Here is a 19,945-nt window from a genome sequence, read left to right as displayed (position 1 = left end):
CCCCCCCCCCAAGTGAAATGACTTTAAAATATTTTTTCCAGTGGTCTTGGAAATCTGACTTCATGAGCGTTCGAGTTCAGTTGTCTTGAATGTGGCAAAAAAAAAATATATATCTTGCAGTCATTTAATTTGAAACTTTTCATTGTGTGTTACGGGGGAGGCGACGGGGGAGGCGATTTATTTAACTAGGATGTAATAAACTGAGCGGATCATATGCACGAGTGCAGCGTTTTTTATAAAAAAAATAAAAAAAACTGGATCGTAACTATCACTTAGGGAGGAAAAAGGTGGTTAAAATTCACAAGAAAGTTTCAAATTAAATCACGATGCCAGATTGAGGTTCGTGGCTGGGTTTTTATACAGGTATACTATACAGCACCACCATGGCTGGGTTTTTATACAGGTATACTATACAGCACCACCATGGCTGGGTTTTTATACAGGTATACTATACAGCACCACCATGGCTGGGTTTTTATACAGGTATACTATACAGCACCACCATGGCTGGGTTTTTTATACAGGTATACTATACAGCACCACCATGGCTGGGTTTTTTATACAGGTATACTATACAGCACCACCATGGCTGGGTTTTTATACAGGTATACTATACAGCACCACCATGGCTGGGTTTTACAGGTATACTATACAGCACCACCATGGCTGGGTTTTTATACAGGTATACTATACAGCACCACCATGGCTGGGTTTTTATACAGGTATACTATACAGCACCACCATGGCTGGGTTTTTTATACAGATATACTATACAGCACCACCATGGCTGGGTTTTTTATACAGGTATACTATACAGCACCACCATGGCTGGGTTTTTATACAGGTATACTATACAGCACCACCATGGCTGGGTTTTACAGGTATACTATACAGCACCACCATGGCTGGGTTTTTATACAGGTATACTATACAGCACCACCATGGCTGGGTTTTTATACAGGTATACTATACAGCACCACCATGGCTGGGTTTTACAGGTATACTATACAGCACCACCATGGCTGGGTTTTTATACAGGTATACTATACAGCACCACCATGGCTGGGTTTTTATACAGGTATACTATACAGCACCACCATGGCTGGGTTTTTATACAGGTATACTATACAGCACCACCATGGCTGGGTTTTTATACAGGTATACTATACAGCACCACCATGGCTGGGTTTTTATACAGGTATACTATACAGCACCACCATGGCTGGGTTTTACAGGTATACTATACAGCACCACCATGGCTGGGTTTTTATACAGGTATACTATACAGCACCACCATGGCTGGGTTTTTATACACGTATACTATACAGCACCACCATGGCAGGGTTTTTATACAGGTATACTATACAGCACCACCATGTATTGTCAAACTGCTCGTCTCCACAGCAGGTTGGAATCAACCCCCCCCCCCCACACAAAAAAAAAATGATCAGTCATCTGATTTCTAGATGTTTTATTCAGTAACACACACAAACCTGGACACGTTTTAGGAGTGTACTTTTAATAAACTCAAACAAAGAAACTCTAAAACACCTCAGCCATAGAACCTCCCCCCCCCCGATACCAAACAGCTAGAAAACTATGCATACGAAACGAGTTCAAGTCTAACCTAATAACCTTTTGAGAAAGGAGGAGTCCTAGGTACGCATGACAACACCACTTATAGGTAGCTGGTTACGTCATTTTCAGTCTTATTTCACTCATGTATGACTAACCAGTGAGCAAAACTGGTTTTAATGCCTTTTGGCTCATTGGGGTGGACTCCTATAGACTGATAAAGAGTCATGAAGATTATTCAACTACTCAGTTGTTGAGCGAACAGGAAAATCTTAACACAGGTGTTTTGTTTAAATACGCTCTGCCTACTAGAATCGACCTCTCCCCTGGGACACCCAGATGCTGTTATAGCCCTGGACTAGCTCACGGCCTCACCTTATCAAGGGCTTGGTAATCATGTCTGTTTGTTAGCTCTGGAATAGTTAAGATAGGCTGATAAAGGCTGGGTGTCGCCAGAATACCAGAAAGTACATTCTAGCCTGGTCAGAATACCAGAAAGTGAATTCTAGCCTGGTCAGAATACCAGAACTATAACTCTATGCAGAACAGTAGAATACAAAGTGTACAGCAACAGTCCCATCTAACCCTCTCTCCTCTCCTCTCGACCCTGCTCCAGCCTAGGCCACATTCAACATGACACAATGTTGCGGAACGTTCAGATAGAAATATTTTATATAGAACAAACATGCCTCTCTGACATGAAGCAAAAGGATTCGAGTCAGTTCTATTTGTGACATTTCTACCTGCAACACTGTACAGTGTTTCCATGCAGACTGAGTGTACACACCAAATGGCACCCTATTCCATATAGACTGCACTACTTCTGTCCAGAGCCTAGAGTAGGGAATAGGGTGCCATCTAGAGTAGGGAATAGGGTGCCATCTAGAGTAGGGAATAGGGTGCCATCTAGAGTAGGGAATAGGGTGCCATCTAGAGTAGGGAATAGGGTGCCATCTAGAGTAGGGAATAGGGTGCCATCTAGAGTAGGGAATAGGGTGCCATCTAGAGTAGGGAATAGGGTGCCATCTAGAGTAGGGAATAGGGTGCCATCTAGAGTAGGGAATAGGGTGCCATCTAGAGTAGGGAATAGGGTGCCATCTAGAGTAGGGAATAGGGTGCCATCTAGAGTAGGGAATAGGGTGCCATCTAGAGTAGGGAATAGGGTTCCATCTAGAGTAGGGAATAGAGTGCCATCTAGAGTAGGGAATAGGGTGCCATCTAGAGTAGGGAATAGGGTGCCATCTAGAGTAGGGAATAGGGTGCCATCTAGAGTAGGGAATAGGGTGCCATCTAGAGTAGGGAATAGGGTGCCATCTAGAGTAGGGAATAGGGTGCCATCTAGAGTAGGGAATAGGGTGCCATCTAGAGTAGGGAATAGGGTGCCATCTAGAGTAGGAAATAGGGTGCCATCTAGAGTAGGGAATAGGGTGCCATCTAGAGTAGGGAATAGGGTGCCATCTAGAGTAGGGAATAGGGTGCCATCTAGAGTAGGGAATAGGGTGCCATCTAGAGTAGGGAATTGGTAACCATGTGGTACTCTGCCAGAACCGAAAGGCAATACTATAATACCAGCAGGACCAACGAGTAACCCAGCTAACTAGCCAGCTAACTAGCCAGCTAACTAGCCAGCTAACTAGCCAGCTAACTAGCCAGCCGGCTAACTCATTTGATCCTGCTTTGTAGTGTTTACTTGGCGTAAGCATCCAGGGGGTAGTGCTCTTTATACTGCTGGATGTGTCTCCACATGGCTTCCTTCTGCTTGACCAGGTTAGGGGTCATCTCTTCATACACGTCAGAGAACATCAAATCAGGGTGGGGTTTGTGTCTCTTCTCAGCCTTCTCAAAAGCTTCCATCACCATCTTACGGCTCTGTTTCCTCCAGCTCCTCTCGTCTTCCTCGGACCACCAGGAGCGGGCCGTCATGTAGTGACGCAGCCGAGAGATTGGGTGGTCCTGTTTGTCCCAGTAGTTCACCTCATCTACGGAACGGTAGGCCGAGCTGTCGTCACTGGTGCTGTGGTGCCCAATCCTGAGGGGATAGGACGGAAGGAGAATGTCAGTGGGAAAGGGTTAGGGTCAGGTAAATGTTTCCATCGAACACGCCTTCTGGTCCTTGAATGCTGCTGATTTTATGGTTTCAGTTCAACTACTATTGTATTCAACACATAACACATTCATCAGAACACGTGGAGGAGAGGACAGTGTCTTGGCAGGTCTAGTTAAAACGGTATTAATCTCACGCTGGTCAGCCGAAAGGTAGCGATAGGTAGTGTACAGGTAGCGATAGGTAGTCTATAGGTAGTGATAGGTAGTATACAGGTAGCGATAGGTAGTGTACAGGTAGCGATAGGTAGTCTACAGGTAGCGATAGGTAGTCTACAGGTAGCGATAGGTAGTGTACAGGTAGCGATAGGTAGTGTACAGGTAGCGATAGGTAGTATACAGGTAGCGATAGGTAGTATACAGGTAGCGATAGGTAGTCTACAGGTAGCGATAGGTAGTCTACAGGTAGCGATAGGTAGTGTACAGGTAGCGATAGGTAGTGTACAGGTAGCGATAGGTAGTGTACAGGTAGCGATAGGTAGTGTACAGGTAGCGATAGGTAGTGTACAGGTAGCGACAGGTAGTGTACAGGTAGCGACAGGTAGTGTGCAGGTAGCGACAGGTAGTGTACAGGTAGCGATAGGTAGTGTACAGGTAGCGATAGGTAGTGTACAGGTAGCGATAGGTAGTGTACAGGTAGCGATAGGTAGTGTACAGGTAGCGATAGGTAGTGTACAGGTAGCGATAGGTAGTGTACAGGTACAGATAGGTAGTGATAGGTAGTCTACAGGTAGTGATAGGTAGTGTACAGGTAGTGTACAGGTAGTGATAGGTAGTGTACAGGTAGTGATAGGTAGTGTACAGGTAGTGTACAGGTAGTGATAGGTAGTGTACAGGTAGTGATAGGTAGTGTACAGGTAGTGATAGGTAGTGTACAGGTAGTGTACAGGTAGTGATAGGTAGTGTACAGGTAGTGATAGGTAGTGTACAGGTAGTGTACAGGTAGTGACAGGTAGTGTACAGGTAGCGATAGGTAGTGTACAGGTAGTGATAGGTAGTGTACAGGTAGTGATAGGTAGTGTACAGGTAGTGATAGGTAGTGTACAGGTACAGATAGGTAGTGATAGGTAGTCTACAGGTAGTGTACAGGTAGTCTACAGGTAGTGTACAGGTAGTGATAGGTAGTGTACAGGTAGTGATAGGTAGTGTACAGGTAGTGATAGGTAGTGTACAGGTAGTGTACAGGTAGTGATAGGTAGTGTACAGGTAGTGTAAGGTAGTCTACAGGTAGTGTACAGGTAGTGATAGGTAGTGTACAGGTAGTGATAGGTAGCGACAGGTAGTGTACAGGTAGCGATAGGTAGTGTACAGGTAGCGATAGGTAGTATACAGGTAGCGATAGGTAGTCTACAGGTAGCGATAGGTAGTCTACAGGTAGCGATAGGTAGTCTACAGGTAGCGATAGGTAGTGTACAGGTAGCGATAGGTAGTGTACAGGTAGCGATAGGTAGTGTACAGGTAGCGATAGGTAGTGTACAGGTAGCGATAGGTAGTGTACAGGTAGCGACAGGTAGTGTGCAGGTAGCGACAGGTAGTGTACAGGTAGCGACAGGTAGTGTACAGGTAGCGATAGGTAGTGTACAGGTAGCGATAGGTAGTGTACAGGTAGCGATAGGTAGTGTACAGGTAGCGATAGGTAGTGTACAGGTAGTGATAGGTAGTGTACAGGTACAGATAGGTAGTGATAGGTAGTCTACAGGTAGTGATAGGTAGTGTACAGGTAGTGTACAGGTAGTGATAGGTAGTGTACAGGTAGTGATAGGTAGTGTACAGGTAGTGTACAGGTAGTGATAGGTAGTGTACAGGTAGTGATAGGTAGTGTACAGGTAGTGATAGGTAGTGTACAGGTAGTGTACAGGTAGTGATAGGTAGTGTACAGGTAGTGATAGGTAGTGACAGGTAGTGTACAGGTAGCGATAGGTAGTGTACAGGTAGTGATAGGTAGTGTACAGGTAGTGATAGGTAGTGTACAGGTAGTGATAGGTAGTGTACAGGTACAGATAGGTAGTGATAGGTAGTCTACAGGTAGTGTACAGGTAGTCTACAGGTAGTGTACAGGTAGTGATAGGTAGTGTACAGGTAGTGATAGGTAGTGTACAGGTAGTGATAGGTAGTGTACAGGTAGTGTACAGGTAGTGATAGGTAGTGTACAGGTAGTGTAAGGTAGTCTACAGGTAGTGTACAGGTAGTGATAGGTAGTGTACAGGTAGTGATAGGTAGCGACAGGTAGTGTACAGGTAGCGATAGGTAGTGTACAGGTAGCGATAGGTAGTATACAGGTAGCGATAGGTAGTCTACAGGTAGCGATAGGTAGTGTACAGGTAGCGATAGGTAGTGTACAGGTAGCGATAGGTAGTGTACAGGTAGCGATAGGTAGTGTACAGGTAGCGATAGGTAGTGTACAGGTAGCGATAGGTAGTGTACAGGTAGCGATAGGTAGTGTACAGGTAGCGACAGGTAGTGTGCAGGTAGCGACAGGTAGTGTACAGGTAGCGATAGGTAGTGTACAGGTAGCGATAGGTAGTGTACAGGTAGCGATAGGTAGTGTACAGGTAGCGATAGGTAGTGTACAGGTAGCGATAGGTAGTGTACAGGTAGTGATAGGTAGTGTACAGGTACAGATAGGTAGTGATAGGTAGTCTACAGGTAGTGATAGGTAGTGTACAGGTAGTGTACAGGTAGTGATAGGTAGTGTACAGGTAGTGATAGGTAGTGTACAGGTAGTGTACAGGTAGTGATAGGTAGTGTACAGGTAGTGATAGGTAGTGTACAGGTAGTGTACAGGTAGTGATAGGTAGTGTACAGGTAGTGATAGGTAGTGACAGGTAGTGTACAGGTAGCGATAGGTAGTGTACAGGTAGTGATAGGTAGTGTACAGGTAGTGATAGGTAGTGTACAGGTAGTGATAGGTAGTGTACAGGTACAGATAGGTAGTGTAAGGTAGTGATAGGTAGTCTACAGGTAGTGTACAGGTAGTCTACAGGTAGTGTACAGGTAGTGATAGGTAGTGTACAGGTAGTGATAGGTAGTGTACAGGTAGTGATAGGTAGTGTACAGGTAGTGATAGGTAGTGTAAGGTAGTCTACAGGTAGTGTACAGGTAGTGATAGGTAGTGTACAGGTAGTGATAGGTAGCGACAGGTAGTGTACAGGTAGCGATAGGTAGTGTACAGGTAGCGATAGGTAGTGTACAGGTAGCGATAGGTAGTGTACAGGTAGCGATAGGTAGTGTACAGGTAGCGATAGGTAGTGTACAGGTAGCGATAGGTAGTGTACAGGTAGCGATAGGTAGTGTACAGGTAGTGATAGGTAGTGTACAGGTAGTGATAGGTAGTGTACAGGTAGCGATAGGTAGTATACAGGTAGCGATAGGTAGTCTACAGGTAGCGATAGGTAGTCTACAGGTAGCGATAGGTAGTGTACAGGTAGCGATAGGTAGTGTACAGGTAGCGATAGGTAGTGTACAGGTAGCGATAGGTAGTGTACAGGTAGCGATAGGTAGTGTACAGGTAGCGATAGGTAGTGTACAGGTAGCGATAGGTAGTGTACAGGTAGCGACAGGTAGTGTGCAGGTAGCGACAGGTAGTGTGCAGGTAGCGACAGGTAGTGTACAGGTAGCGATAGGTAGTGTACAGGTAGCGATAGGTAGTGTACAGGTAGCGATAGGTAGTGTACAGGTAGCGATAGGTAGTGTACAGGTAGCGATAGGTAGTGTACAGGTAGCGATAGGTAGTGTACAGGTACAGATAGGTAGTGATAGGTAGTCTACAGGTAGTGATAGGTAGTGTACAGGTAGTGTACAGGTAGTGATAGGTAGTGTACAGGTAGTGATAGGTAGTGTACAGGTAGTGTACAGGTAGTGATAGGTAGTGTACAGGTAGTGATAGGTAGTGTACAGGTAGTGATAGGTAGTGTACAGGTAGTGTACAGGTAGTGATAGGTAGTGTACAGGTAGTGATAGGTAGTGACAGGTAGTGTACAGGTAGCGATAGGTAGTGTACAGGTAGCGATAGGTAGTGTACAGGTAGTGATAGGTAGTGTACAGGTAGTGATAGGTAGTGTACAGGTACAGATAGGTAGTGATAGGTAGTCTACAGGTAGTGTACAGGTAGTCTACAGGTAGTGTACAGGTAGTGATAGGTAGTGTACAGGTAGTGATAGGTAGTGTACAGGTAGTGATAGGTAGTGTACAGGTAGTGTACAGGGAGTGATAGGTAGTGTACAGGTAGTGTAAGGTAGTGTAAGGTAGTCTACAGGTAGTGTACAGGTAGTGATAGGTAGTGTACAGGTAGTGATAGGTAGCGACAGGTAGTGTACAGGTAGCGATAGGTAGTGTACAGGTAGCGATAGGTAGTATACAGGTAGCGATAGGTAGTCTACAGGTAGCGATAGGTAGTCTACAGGTAGCGATAGGTAGTGTACAGGTAGCGATAGGTAGTGTACAGGTAGCGATAGGTAGTGTACAGGTAGCGATAGGTAGTGTACAGGTAGCGATAGGTAGTGTACAGGTAGCGATAGGTAGTGTACAGGTAGCGACAGGTAGTGTGCAGGTAGCGACAGGTAGTGTACAGGTAGCGATAGGTAGTGTACAGGTAGCGATAGGTAGTGTACAGGTAGCGATAGGTAGTGTACAGGTAGCGATAGGTAGTGTACAGGTAGCGATAGGTAGTGTACAGGTAGCGATAGGTAGTGTACAGGTACAGATAGGTAGTGATAGGTAGTCTACAGGTAGTGATAGGTAGTGTACAGGTAGTGTACAGGTAGTGATAGGTAGTGTACAGGTAGTGATAGGTAGTGTACAGGTAGTGATAGGTAGTGTACAGGTAGTGATAGGTAGTGTACAGGTAGTGTACAGGTAGTGATAGGTAGTGTACAGGTAGTGATAGGTAGCGACAGGTAGTGTACAGGTAGCGATAGGTAGTGTACAGGTAGTGATAGGTAGTGTACAGGTAGTGATAGGTAGTGTACAGGTAGTGATAGGTAGTGTACAGGTAGTGATAGGTAGTGTACAGGTACAGATAGGTAGTGTAAGGTAGTGATAGGTAGTCTACAGGTAGTGTACAGGTAGTCTACAGGTAGTGTACAGGTAGTGATAGGTAGTGTACAGGTAGTGATAGGTAGTGTACAGGTAGTGATAGGTAGTGTACAGGTAGTGATAGGTAGTGTACAGGTAGTGATAGGTAGTGTAAGGTAGTCTACAGGTAGTGTACAGGTAGTGATAGGTAGTGTACAGGTAGTGATAGGTAGCGACAGGTAGTGTACAGGTAGCGATAGGTAGTGTACAGGTAGCGATAGGTAGTGTACAGGTAGCGATAGGTAGTGTACAGGTAGCGATAGGTAGTGTACAGGTAGCGATAGGTAGTGTACAGGTAGTGATAGGTAGTGTACAGGTAGTGATAGGTAGTGTACATGTAGTGATAGGTAGTGTACAGGTAGTGATAGGTAGTGTACATGTAGTGATAGGTAGTGTACAGGTAGTGATAGGTAGTGTACAGGTACAGACAGGTAGTGATAGGTAGTGTACAGGTAGTGTACAGGTAGTGATAGGTAGTGTACAGGTACAGACAGGCAGTGATAGGTAGTGATAGGTAGTGTACAGGTAGTGTGAAGGTAGTGATAGGTAGTCTACAGGTAGTGACAGGTAGCGATAGGTAGTGTACAGGTAGTGATAGGTAGTGTACAGGTAGTGATAGGTAGTATACAGGTAGTGTACAGGTAGTGATAGGTAGTATACAGGTAGTGATAGGTAGTGTACAGGTAGTGATAGGTAGTGTACAGGTAGTGATAGGTAGTGTACAGGTAGTGATAGGTAGTGTACAGGTAGTGTACAGGTAGTGATAGGTAGTGTACAGGTAGTGATAGGTAGTGACAGGTAGTGTACAGGTAGCGATAGGTAGTGTACAGGTAGTGATAGGTAGTGTACAGGTAGTGATAGGTAGTGTACAGGTAGTGATAGGTAGTGTACAGGTAGTGATAGGTAGTGTACAGGTACAGATAGGTAGTGTAAGGTAGTGATAGGTAGTCTACAGGTAGTGTACAGGTAGTCTACAGGTAGTGTACAGGTAGTGATAGGTAGTGTACAGGTAGTGATAGGTAGTGTACAGGTAGTGATAGGTAGTGTACAGGTAGTGATAGGTAGTGTACAGGTAGTGATAGGTAGTGTAAGGTAGTCTACAGGTAGTGTACAGGTAGTGATAGGTAGTGTACAGGTAGTGATAGGTAGCGACAGGTAGTGTACAGGTAGCGATAGGTAGTGTACAGGTAGCGATAGGTAGTGTACAGGTAGCGATAGGTAGTGTACAGGTAGCGATAGGTAGTGTACAGGTAGTGATAGGTAGTGTACAGGTAGTGATAGGTAGTGTACAGGTAGTGATAGGTAGTGTACATGTAGTGATAGGTAGTGTACAGGTAGTGATAGGTAGTGTACATGTAGTGATAGGTAGTGTACAGGTAGTGATAGGTAGTGTACAGGTACAGACAGGTAGTGATAGGTAGTGTACAGGTAGTGTACAGGTAGTGATAGGTAGTGTACAGGTACAGACAGGCAGTGATAGGTAGTGATAGGTAGTGTACAGGTAGTGTGAAGGTAGTGATAGGTAGTCTACAGGTAGTGACAGGTAGCGATAGGTAGTGTACAGGTAGTGATAGGTAGTGTACAGGTAGTGATAGGTAGTATACAGGTAGTGTACAGGTAGTGATAGGTAGTATACAGGTAGTGATAGGTAGTGTACAGGTAGTGATAGGTAGTGTACAGGTAGTGATAGGTAGTCTACAGGTAGCGATAGGTAGTGTACAGGTAGCGATAGGTAGTGTACAGGTAGTGATAGGTAGTGTACAGGTAGTGATAGGTAGTCTACAGGTAGCGATAGGTAGTGTACAGGTAGTGATAGGTAGTGTACAGGTAGTGATAGGTAGTGTACAGGTAGTGATAGGTAGTGATAGGTATTGTACAGGTAGTGTACAGGTAGTATACAGGTAGTGATAGGTAGTATACAGGTAGTGATAGGTAGTATACAGGTAGTGATAGGTAGTGTACAGGTAGTGATAGGTAGTCTACAGGTAGTGATAGGTAGTGATAGGTATTGTACAGGTAGTGTACAGGTAGTATACAGGTAGTGATAGGTAGTGTACAGGTAGTGATAGGTAGTCTACAGGTAGCGATAGGTAGTGTACAGGTAGCGATAGGTAGTGTACAGGTAGCGATAGGTAGTGTACAGGTAGCGATAGGTAGTGTACAGGTAGTCTACAGGTAGTCTACAGGTAGCGATAGGTAGCGATAGGTAGTGTACAGGTAGTGATAGGTAGTCTACAGGTAGTCTACAGGTAGTGTACAGGTAGCGATAGGTAGTGTACAGGTAGCGATAGGTAGTGTACAGGTAGCGATAGGTAGTGTACAGGTAGCGATAGGTAGTGTACAGGTAGCGATAGGTAGTGTACAGGTAGCGATAGGTAGTGTACAGGTAGTGATAGGTAGTGTACAGGTAGTGATAGGTAGTGTACAGGTAGTGATAGGTAGTGTACAGGTACAGATAGGTAGTGATAGGTAGTCTACAGGTAGTGTACAGGTAGTGATAGGTAGTGTACAGGTAGTCTACAGGTAGTGTACAGGTAGCGACAGGTAGTGTGCAGGTAGCGATAGGTAGTGTACAGGTAGCGATAGGTAGTGTACAGGTAGTGATAGGTAGTGTACAGGTAGTGATAGGTAGTGTACAGGTAGTGATAGGTAGTGTACAGGTAGCGATAGGTAGTGTACAGGTAGTGATAGGTAGTGTACAGGTAGTGATAGGTAGTGTACAGGTAGTGTACAGGTAGTGATAGGTAGTGTACAGGTAGTGATAGGTAGTGTACAGGTAGTGTACAGGTAGTGATAGGTAGTGTACAGGTAGTGATAGGTAGTGTACAGGTAGTGTACAGGTAGTGACAGGTAGTGTACAGGTAGCGATAGGTAGTGTACAGGTAGTGATAGGTAGTGACAGGTAGTGTACAGGTAGCGATAGGTAGTGTACAGGTAGTGATAGGTAGTGTACAGGTAGTGATAGGTAGTGTACAGGTAGTGATAGGTAGTGTACAGGTAGTGATAGGTAGTGATAGGTAGTCTACAGGTAGTGTACAGGTAGTCTACAGGTAGTGTACAGGTAGTGATAGGTAGTGTACAGGTAGTGATAGGTAGTGTACAGGTAGTGATAGGTAGTGTAAGGTAGTCTACAGGTAGTGTACAGGTAGTGATAGGTAGCGACAGGTAGTGTACAGGTAGCGATAGGTAGTGTACAGGTAGCGATAGGTAGTGTACAGGTAGCGATAGGTAGTGTACAGGTAGCGATAGGTAGTGTACAGGTAGTGATAGGTAGTGTACAGGTAGTGATAGGTAGTGTACAGGTAGTGATAGGTAGTGTACAGGTAGTGATAGGTAGTGTACAGGTACAGACAGGTAGTGATAGGTAGTGTACAGGTAGTGTACAGGTAGTGATAGGTAGTGTACAGGTACAGACAGGCAGTGATAGGTAGTGATAGGTAGTCTACAGGTAGTGTACAGGTAGTGATAGGTAGTCTACAGGTAGTGACAGGTAGCGATAGGTAGTGTACAGGTAGTGATAGGTAGTGTACAGGTAGTGATAGGTAGTATACAGGTAGTGTACAGGTAGTGATAGGTAGTATACAGGTAGTGATAGGTAGTGTACAGGTAGTGATAGGTAGTGTACAGGTAGTGATAGGTATTGTACAGGTAGTGTACAGGTAGTATACAGGTAGTGATAGGTAGTATACAGGTAGTGATAGGTAGTATACAGGTAGTGATAGGTAGTGTACAGGTAGTGATAGGTAGTGATAGGTATTGTACAGGTAGTGTACAGGTAGTATACAGGTAGTGATAGGTAGTGTACAGGTAGTGATAGGTAGTCTACAGGTAGCGATAGGTAGTGTACAGGTAGCGATAGGTAGTGTACAGGTAGCGATAGGTAGTGTACAGGTAGTCTACAGGTAGTCTACAGGTAGCGATAGGTAGCGATAGGTAGTGTACAGGTAGTGATAGGTAGTCTACAGGTAGTCTACAGGTAGTGTACAGGTAGCGACAGGTAGTGTACAGGTAGCGATAGGTAGTGTACAGGTAGCGATAGGTAGTGTACAGGTAGCGATAGGTAGTGTACAGGTAGCGATAGGTAGTGTACAGGTAGCGATAGGTAGTGTACAGGTAGCGATAGGTAGTGTACAGGTAGCGATAGGTAGTGTACAGGTAGTGATAGGTAGTGTACAGGTAGTGATAGGTAGTGTACAGGTACAGATAGGTAGTGATAGGTAGTCTACAGGTAGTGTACAGGTAGTGATAGGTAGTGTACAGGTAGTGATAGGTAGTGTACAGGTAGTGATAGGTAGTGTACAGGTAGTGTACAGGTAGTGATAGGTAGTGTACAGGTAGTGATAGGTAGTGTACAGGTAGTGATAGGTAGTGTACAGGTAGTGATAGGTAGTGTACAGGTAGTCTACAGGTAGTGTACAGGTAGCGACAGGTAGTGTGCAGGTAGCGATAGGTAGTGTACAGGTAGCGATAGGTAGTGTACAGGTAGTGATAGGTAGTGTACAGGTAGTGATAGGTAGTGTACAGGTAGTGATAGGTAGTGTACAGGTAGTGATAGGTAGTGTACAGGTAGTAATAGGTAGTGTACAGGTAGTGATAGGTAGTGTACAGGTAGTGTACAGGTAGTGTACAGGTACAGACAGGCAGTGATAGGTAGTCTACAGGTAGTGATAGGTAGTGTACAGGTAGTGTACAGGTAGTGATAGGTAGTCTACAGGTAGTGATAGGTAGTATACAGGTAGTGATAGGTAGTATACAGGTAGTGATAGGTAGTCTACAGGTAGTGTACAGGTAGTGATAGGTAGTGATAGGTATTGTACAGGTAGTGTACAGGTAGTATACAGGTAGTCATAGGTAGTCTACAGGTAGCGATAGGTAGTGTACAGGTAGCGATAGGTAGTGTACAGGTAGCGATAGGTAGTGTACAGGTAGCGATAGGTAGTGTACAGGTAGCGATAGGTAGTGTACAGGTAGTGATAGGTAGTGTACAGGTAGTGTACAGGTAGTGTACAGGTAGTGATAGGTATTGTACAGGTAGTGTACAGGTAGTGTACAGGTAGCCATAGGTAGTCTACAGGTAGCGATAGGTAGTGTACAGGTAGTGATAGGTAGTGTACAGGTAGCGATAGGTAGTGTACAGGTAGCGATAGGTAGTGTACAGGTAGCGATAGGTAGTGTACAGGTAGCGATAGGTAGTGTACAGGTAGCGATAGGTAGTGTACAGGTAGTGATAGGTAGTGTACAGGTGCTGATGGGTAGTGTACAGGTAGTGATAGGTAGTGTACAGGTAGTGTACAGGTAGTGATAGGTAGTGATAGGTAGTGATAGGTAGTGATAGGTAGTGATAGGTAGTGTACAGGTGCTGATGGGTAGTGTACAGGTAGTGATAGGTAGTGTACAGGTACAGACAGGTAGTGTACAGGTACAGACAGGTAGTGTACAGGTACAGACAGGTAGTGTACAGGTACAGACAGGTAGTGTACAGGTAGTGTACAGGTACAGACAGGTAGTGTACAGGTACAGACAGGTAGTGTACAGGTACAGACAGGTACAGACAGGTAGTGTACAGGTACAGACAGGTAGTGTACCTGTAGGTCATGGCCTCGATGAGGAAGGGCTGGTTCTCGGCCACGGCCCTACGGCGAGCTTCCTTGGTAGCGTTGTACACAGCGAACACATCGTTACCGTCCACTCTGATGGACATCATACCGTAGCCTGGACCGCGGGCGGCTGGGAGGACCAGAACAACACAGTATTGGTTCACTGTACACAACATGACACACAGATACTCATAACTGGAAAGAAAATCATCAACAAACAGTAAACCTTTCTCCATTTAGCAGACTCTCTGATCCACTACAGTAGGGAGTCATTTAGCAGACTCTCTGATCCACTACAGTAGGGAGTCATTTAGCAGACTCTCTGATCCACTACAGTAGGGAGTCATTTAGCAGACTCTCTGATCCACTACAGTAGTGAGTCATTTAGCAGACTCTCTGATCCACTACAGTGGGGAGTCATTTAGCAGACTCTCTGATCCACTACAGTAGGGAGTCATTTAGCAGACTCTCTGATCCACTACAGTAGGGAGTCATTTAGCAGACTCTCTGATCCACTACAGTGGGGAGTCATTTAGCAGACTCTCTGATCCACTACAGTAGGGAGTCATTTAGCAGACTCTCTGATCCACTACAGTAGGGAGTCATTTAGCAGACTCTCTGATCCACTACAGTAGGGAGTCATTTAGCAGACTCTCTGATCCACTACAGTAGGGAGTCATTTAGCAGACTCTCTGATCCACTACAGTGGGGAGTCATTTAGCAGACTCTCTGATCCACTACAGTAGGGAGTCATTTAGCAGACTCTCTGATCCACTACAGTAGGGAGTCATTTAGCAGACTCTCTGATCCACTACAGTAGGGAGTCATTTAGCAGACTCTCTGATCCACTACAGTAGGGAGTCATTTAGCAGACTCTCTGATCCACTACAGTAGGGAGTCATTTAGCAGACTCTCTGATCCACTACAGTGGGGAGTCATTTAGCAGACTCTCTGATCCACTACAGTAGGGAGTCATTTAGCAGACTCTCTGATCCAGAACCACTACAGTGGGGAGTCATTTAGCAGACTCTCTGATCCAGAGCCACTACAGTAGGGAGTCATTTAGCAGACTCTCTGATCCACTACAGTAGGGAGTCATTTAGCAGACTCTCTGATCCACTACAGTAGGGAGTCATTTAGCAGACTCTCTGATCCACTACAGTAGGGAGTCATTTAGCAGACTCTCTGATCCACTACAGTAGGGAGTCATTTAGCAGACTCTCTGATCCACTACAGTAGGGAGTCATTTAGCAGACTCTCTGATCCACTACAGTGGGGAGCCATTTAGCAGACTCTCTGATCCACTACAGTAGGGAGTCATTTAGCAGACTCTCTGATCCACTACAGTAGGGAGTCATTTAGCAGACTCTCTGATCCAGAACCACTACAGTGGGGAGTCATTTAGCAGACTCTCTGATCCACTACAGTGGGGAGTCATTTAGCAGACTCTCTGATCCACTACAGTAGGGAGTCATTTAGCAGACTCTCTGATCCACTACAGTGGGGAGCCATTTAGCAGACTCTCTGATCCACTACAGTAGGGAGTCATTTAGCAGACTCTCTGATCCACTACAGTAGTGAGTCATTTAGCAGACTCTCTGATCCACTACAGTGGGGAGTCATTTTGCAGACTCTCTGATCCACTACAGTAGTGAGTCATTTAGCAGACTCTCTGATCCACTACAGTAGAGAGTCATTTAGCAGACTCTCTGATCCACTACAGTGGGGAGTCATTTAGCAGACTCTCTGATCCACTACAGTAGTGAGTCATTTAGCAGACTCTCTGATCCAGAGCCACTACAGTAGGGAGTCATTTAGCAGACTCTCTGATCCACTACAGTAGGGAGTCATTTAGCAGACTCTCTGATCCACTACAGTGGGGAGCCATTTAGCAGACTCTCTGATCCACTACAGTAGGGAGTCATTTAGCAGACTCTCTGATCCACTACAGTAGGGAGTCATTTAGCAGACTCTCTGATCCACTACAGTGGGGAGTCATTTAGCAGACTCTCTGATCCACTACAGTGGGGAGTCATTTAGCAGACTCTCTGATCCACTACAGTGGGGAGTCATTTAGCAGACTCTCTGATCCACTACAGTAGGGAGTCATTTAGCAGACTCTCTGATCCACTACAGTAGGGAGCCATTTAGCAGACTCTCTGATCCACTACAGTAGGGAGTCATTTAGCAGACTCTCTGATCCACTACAGTAGGGAGTCATTTAGCAGACTCTCTGATCCACTACAGTAGTGAGTCATTTAGCAGACTCTCTGATCCACTACAGTGGGGAGTCATTTAGCAGACTCTCTGATCCACTACAGTAGGGAGCCATTTAGCAGACTCTCTGATCCACTATAGTAGGGAGTCATTTAGCAGACTCTCTGATCCAGAACCACTACAGTAGGGAGTCATTTAGCAGACTCTCTGATCCACTACAGTAGGGAGTCATTTAGCAGACTCTCTGATCCACTACAGTGGGGAGCCATTTAGCAGACTCTCTGATCCACTACAGTAGGGAGCCATTTAGCAGACTCTCTGATCCACTACAGTAGTGAGTCATTTAGCAGACTCTCTGATCCACTACAGTGGGGAGTCATTTAGCAGACTCTCTGATCCACTACAGTAGGGAGTCATTTAGCAGACTCTCTGATCCACTACAGTAGGGAGTCATTTAGCAGACTCTCTGATCCACTACAGTAGTGAGTCATTTAGCAGACTCTCTGATCCAGAACCACTTACAATAAGACAACCACATATTACAGTAAAACCTTCTTCAGACATCGAATATCTTGTCGTCTCTGTGTCTGTTTTGTACTAGACCTCAGGAAGACTAGCTGTTGTTCAAGTTAAACAACATGCTGCCTGGAACACAAACAGAACAACGTGCTGCCTGGAACACAAACAGAACAACGTGCTGCCTGGAACACAAACAGAACAACGTGCTGCCTGGATCACAAACAGAACAACGTGCTGCCTGGAACACAAACAGAACAACGTGCTGCCTGGAACACAAACAGAACAACATGCTGCCTGGAACACAAACAGAACAACGTGCTGCCTGGAACACAAACAGAACAACATGCTGCCTGGAACACAAACAGAACAACGTGCTGCCTGGAACACAAACAGAACAACGTGCTGCCTGGAACACAAACAGAACAACATGCTGCCTGGAACACAAACAGAACAACGTGCTGCCTGGAACACAAACAGAACAACGTGCTGCCTGGAACACAAACAGAACAACGTGCTGCCTGGAACACAAACAGAACAACGTGCTGCCTGGAACACAAACAGAACAACGTGCTGCCTGGCACACAAACAGAACAACGTGCTGCCTGGAACACAAACAGAACAACATGCTGCCTGGAACACAAACAGAACAACGTGCTGCCTGGCACACAAACAGAACAACGTGCTGCCTGGAACACAAACAGAACAACATGCTGCCTGGAACACAAACAGAACAACGTGCTGCCTGGAACACAAACAGAACAACATGCTGCCTGGAACACAAACAGAACAACGTGCTGCCTGGAACACAAACAGAACAACATGCTGCCTGGAACACAAACAGAACAACGTGCTGCCTGGAACACAAACAGAACAACGTGCTGCCTGGAACACAAACAGAACAACATGCTGCCTGGAACACAAACAGAACAACGTGCTGCCTGGAACACAAACAGAACAACGTGCTGCCTGGAACACAAACAGAACAACGTGCTGCCTGGAACACAAACAGAACAACGTGCTGCCTGGAACACAAACAGAACAACGTGCTGCCTGGAACACAAACAGAACAACATGCTGCCTGGAACACAAACAGAACAACGTGCTGCCTGGAACACAAACAGAACAACGTGCTGCCTGGATCACAAACAGAACAACATGCTGCCTGGAACACAAACAGAACAACGTGCTGCCTGGAACACAAACAGAACAACATGCTGCCTGGAACACAAACAGAACAACGTGCTGCCTGGAACACAAACAGAACAACGTGCTGCCTGGAACACAAACAGAACAACATGCTGCCTGGAACACAAACAGAACAACGTGCTGCCCGTCTTACCGATCCCGTCTCCCCGGTACTGCTCGTTGGTCGGCGTGGAGATGGCGTAGCCGTTGTTACGGCAGAAGAAGATGAGCGGGCACTCCAGGGTCGCAGAGAAGTTGAATCCGGCGTGAGCGTCGCCCTCGCTGGCCGCGCCCTCTCCGAAGTAACAGATCACAGCACGGTTGGTGTTCTCTCTCTTGGCTGCGTACGCTGCCCCTGCAGCTAGTACACAGAGGAGGGAGTTAGTACACAGAGGAGGGAGTTAGTACACAGAGGAGGGAGTTAGTACACAGAGGAGGGAGTTAGTACACAGAGGAGGGAGTTAGTACACAGAGGAGGGAGTTAGTACACAGAGGAGGGAGTTAGTACACAGAGGAGGGAGTTAGTACACAGAGGAGGGGGAGTTAGTACACAGAGGGGGTGTAGTACACAGAGGAGGGGGGGTAGTACGCAGAGGAGGGGGGGTTAGTACGCAGAGGAGGGGTTAGTACGCAGAGGAGGGGGTTAGTACGCAGAGGAGGAGGGGTTAGTACACAGAGGAGGGGGTTAGTACACAGAGGAGGGGGTTTAGTACACAGAGGAGGGGGTTTAGTACACAGAGGAGGGGTAGTTAGTACACAGAGGAGGGGTAGTTAGTACACAGAGGAGGGGTAGTACACAGAGGAGGGGTTAGTACACAGAGGAGGGGGAGTTAGTACACAGAGGGGGGGGAGTTAGTACACAGAGGGGGGGGAGTTAGTACACAGAGGGGGGGGAGTTAGTACACAGAGGAGGGAGTGTAGTACACAGAGGAGGGAGTTAGTACACAGAGGAGGGAGTTAGTACACAGAGGAGGGAGTTAGTACACAGAGGAGGGAGTTAGTACACAGAGGAGGGAGTTAGTACACAGAGGAGGGAGTTAGTACACAGAGGAGGGAGTTAGTACGCAGAGGAGGGAGTTAGTACGCAGAGGAGGGGGGGTAGTACGCAGAGGAGGGGGGGGTAGTACGCAGAGGAGGGGGGGGTAGTACGCAGAGGAGGGGGGGGTAGTACGCAGAGGAGGGGTTAGTACGCAGAGGAGGAGGGGTTAGTACGCAGAGGAGGGGGTTAGTACGCAGAGGAGGGGGTTAGTACACAGAGGAGGGGGTTAGTACACAGAGGAGGGGGTTAGTACACAGAGGAGGGGGTTAGTACACAGAGGAGGGGGAGTTAGTACACAGAGGAGGGGGAGTTAGTACACAGAGGAGGGGGAGTTAGTACACAGAGGAGGGGGAGTTAGTACACAGAGGAGGGGGAGTTAGTACACAGAGGAGGGGGAGTTAGTACACAGAGGAGGGGGAGTTAGTACACAGAGGAGGGGGAGTTAGTACACAGAGGAGGGAGTTAGTACACAGAGGAGGGGGAGTTAGTACACAGAGGGGGGGAGTTAGTACACAGAGGGGGGGGAGTTAGTACACAGAGGGGGGGGAGTTAGTACACAGAGGGGGGGAGTTAGTACACAGAGGGGGGGGAGTTAGTACACAGAGGAGGGAGTTAGTACACAGAGGAGGGAGTGTAG

The 19,945-nt window shown here is 46.3% G+C and overlaps 1 protein-coding gene across 1 annotated transcript in view; it reads right to left on the bottom strand.

The window, feature by feature from the left end:
* Positions 1-1,456: 1,456 nt before the first annotated feature.
* The window catches only part of bckdha (branched chain keto acid dehydrogenase E1 subunit alpha), a 38,412-nt gene continuing 19,923 nt past the window's right edge, over positions 1,457-19,945 (bottom strand). Inside the window, exons 6-8 of the mRNA XM_014215532.3 lie at positions 18,424-18,630; positions 14,337-14,478; positions 1,457-3,604 (exon numbers count right to left, since the gene is read on the bottom strand). Coding sequence (XP_014071007.1) covers positions 3,262-3,604; positions 14,337-14,478; positions 18,424-18,630 — 692 coding nt within the window. The 3' untranslated portion in view covers positions 1,457-3,261. The remainder of the gene's footprint in view (positions 3,605-14,336; positions 14,479-18,423; positions 18,631-19,945) is intronic.

This window comes from Salmo salar, chromosome 09 (genome assembly GCF_965601325.2).
Source record: "Salmo salar chromosome 09, fSalSal1, whole genome shotgun sequence".
Taxonomy (NCBI): domain Eukaryota; kingdom Metazoa; phylum Chordata; class Actinopteri; order Salmoniformes; family Salmonidae; genus Salmo; species Salmo salar.
Note: the sequence above shows the minus strand (reverse complement) of the source record. Positions and strands in the feature narration are given on the sequence as shown.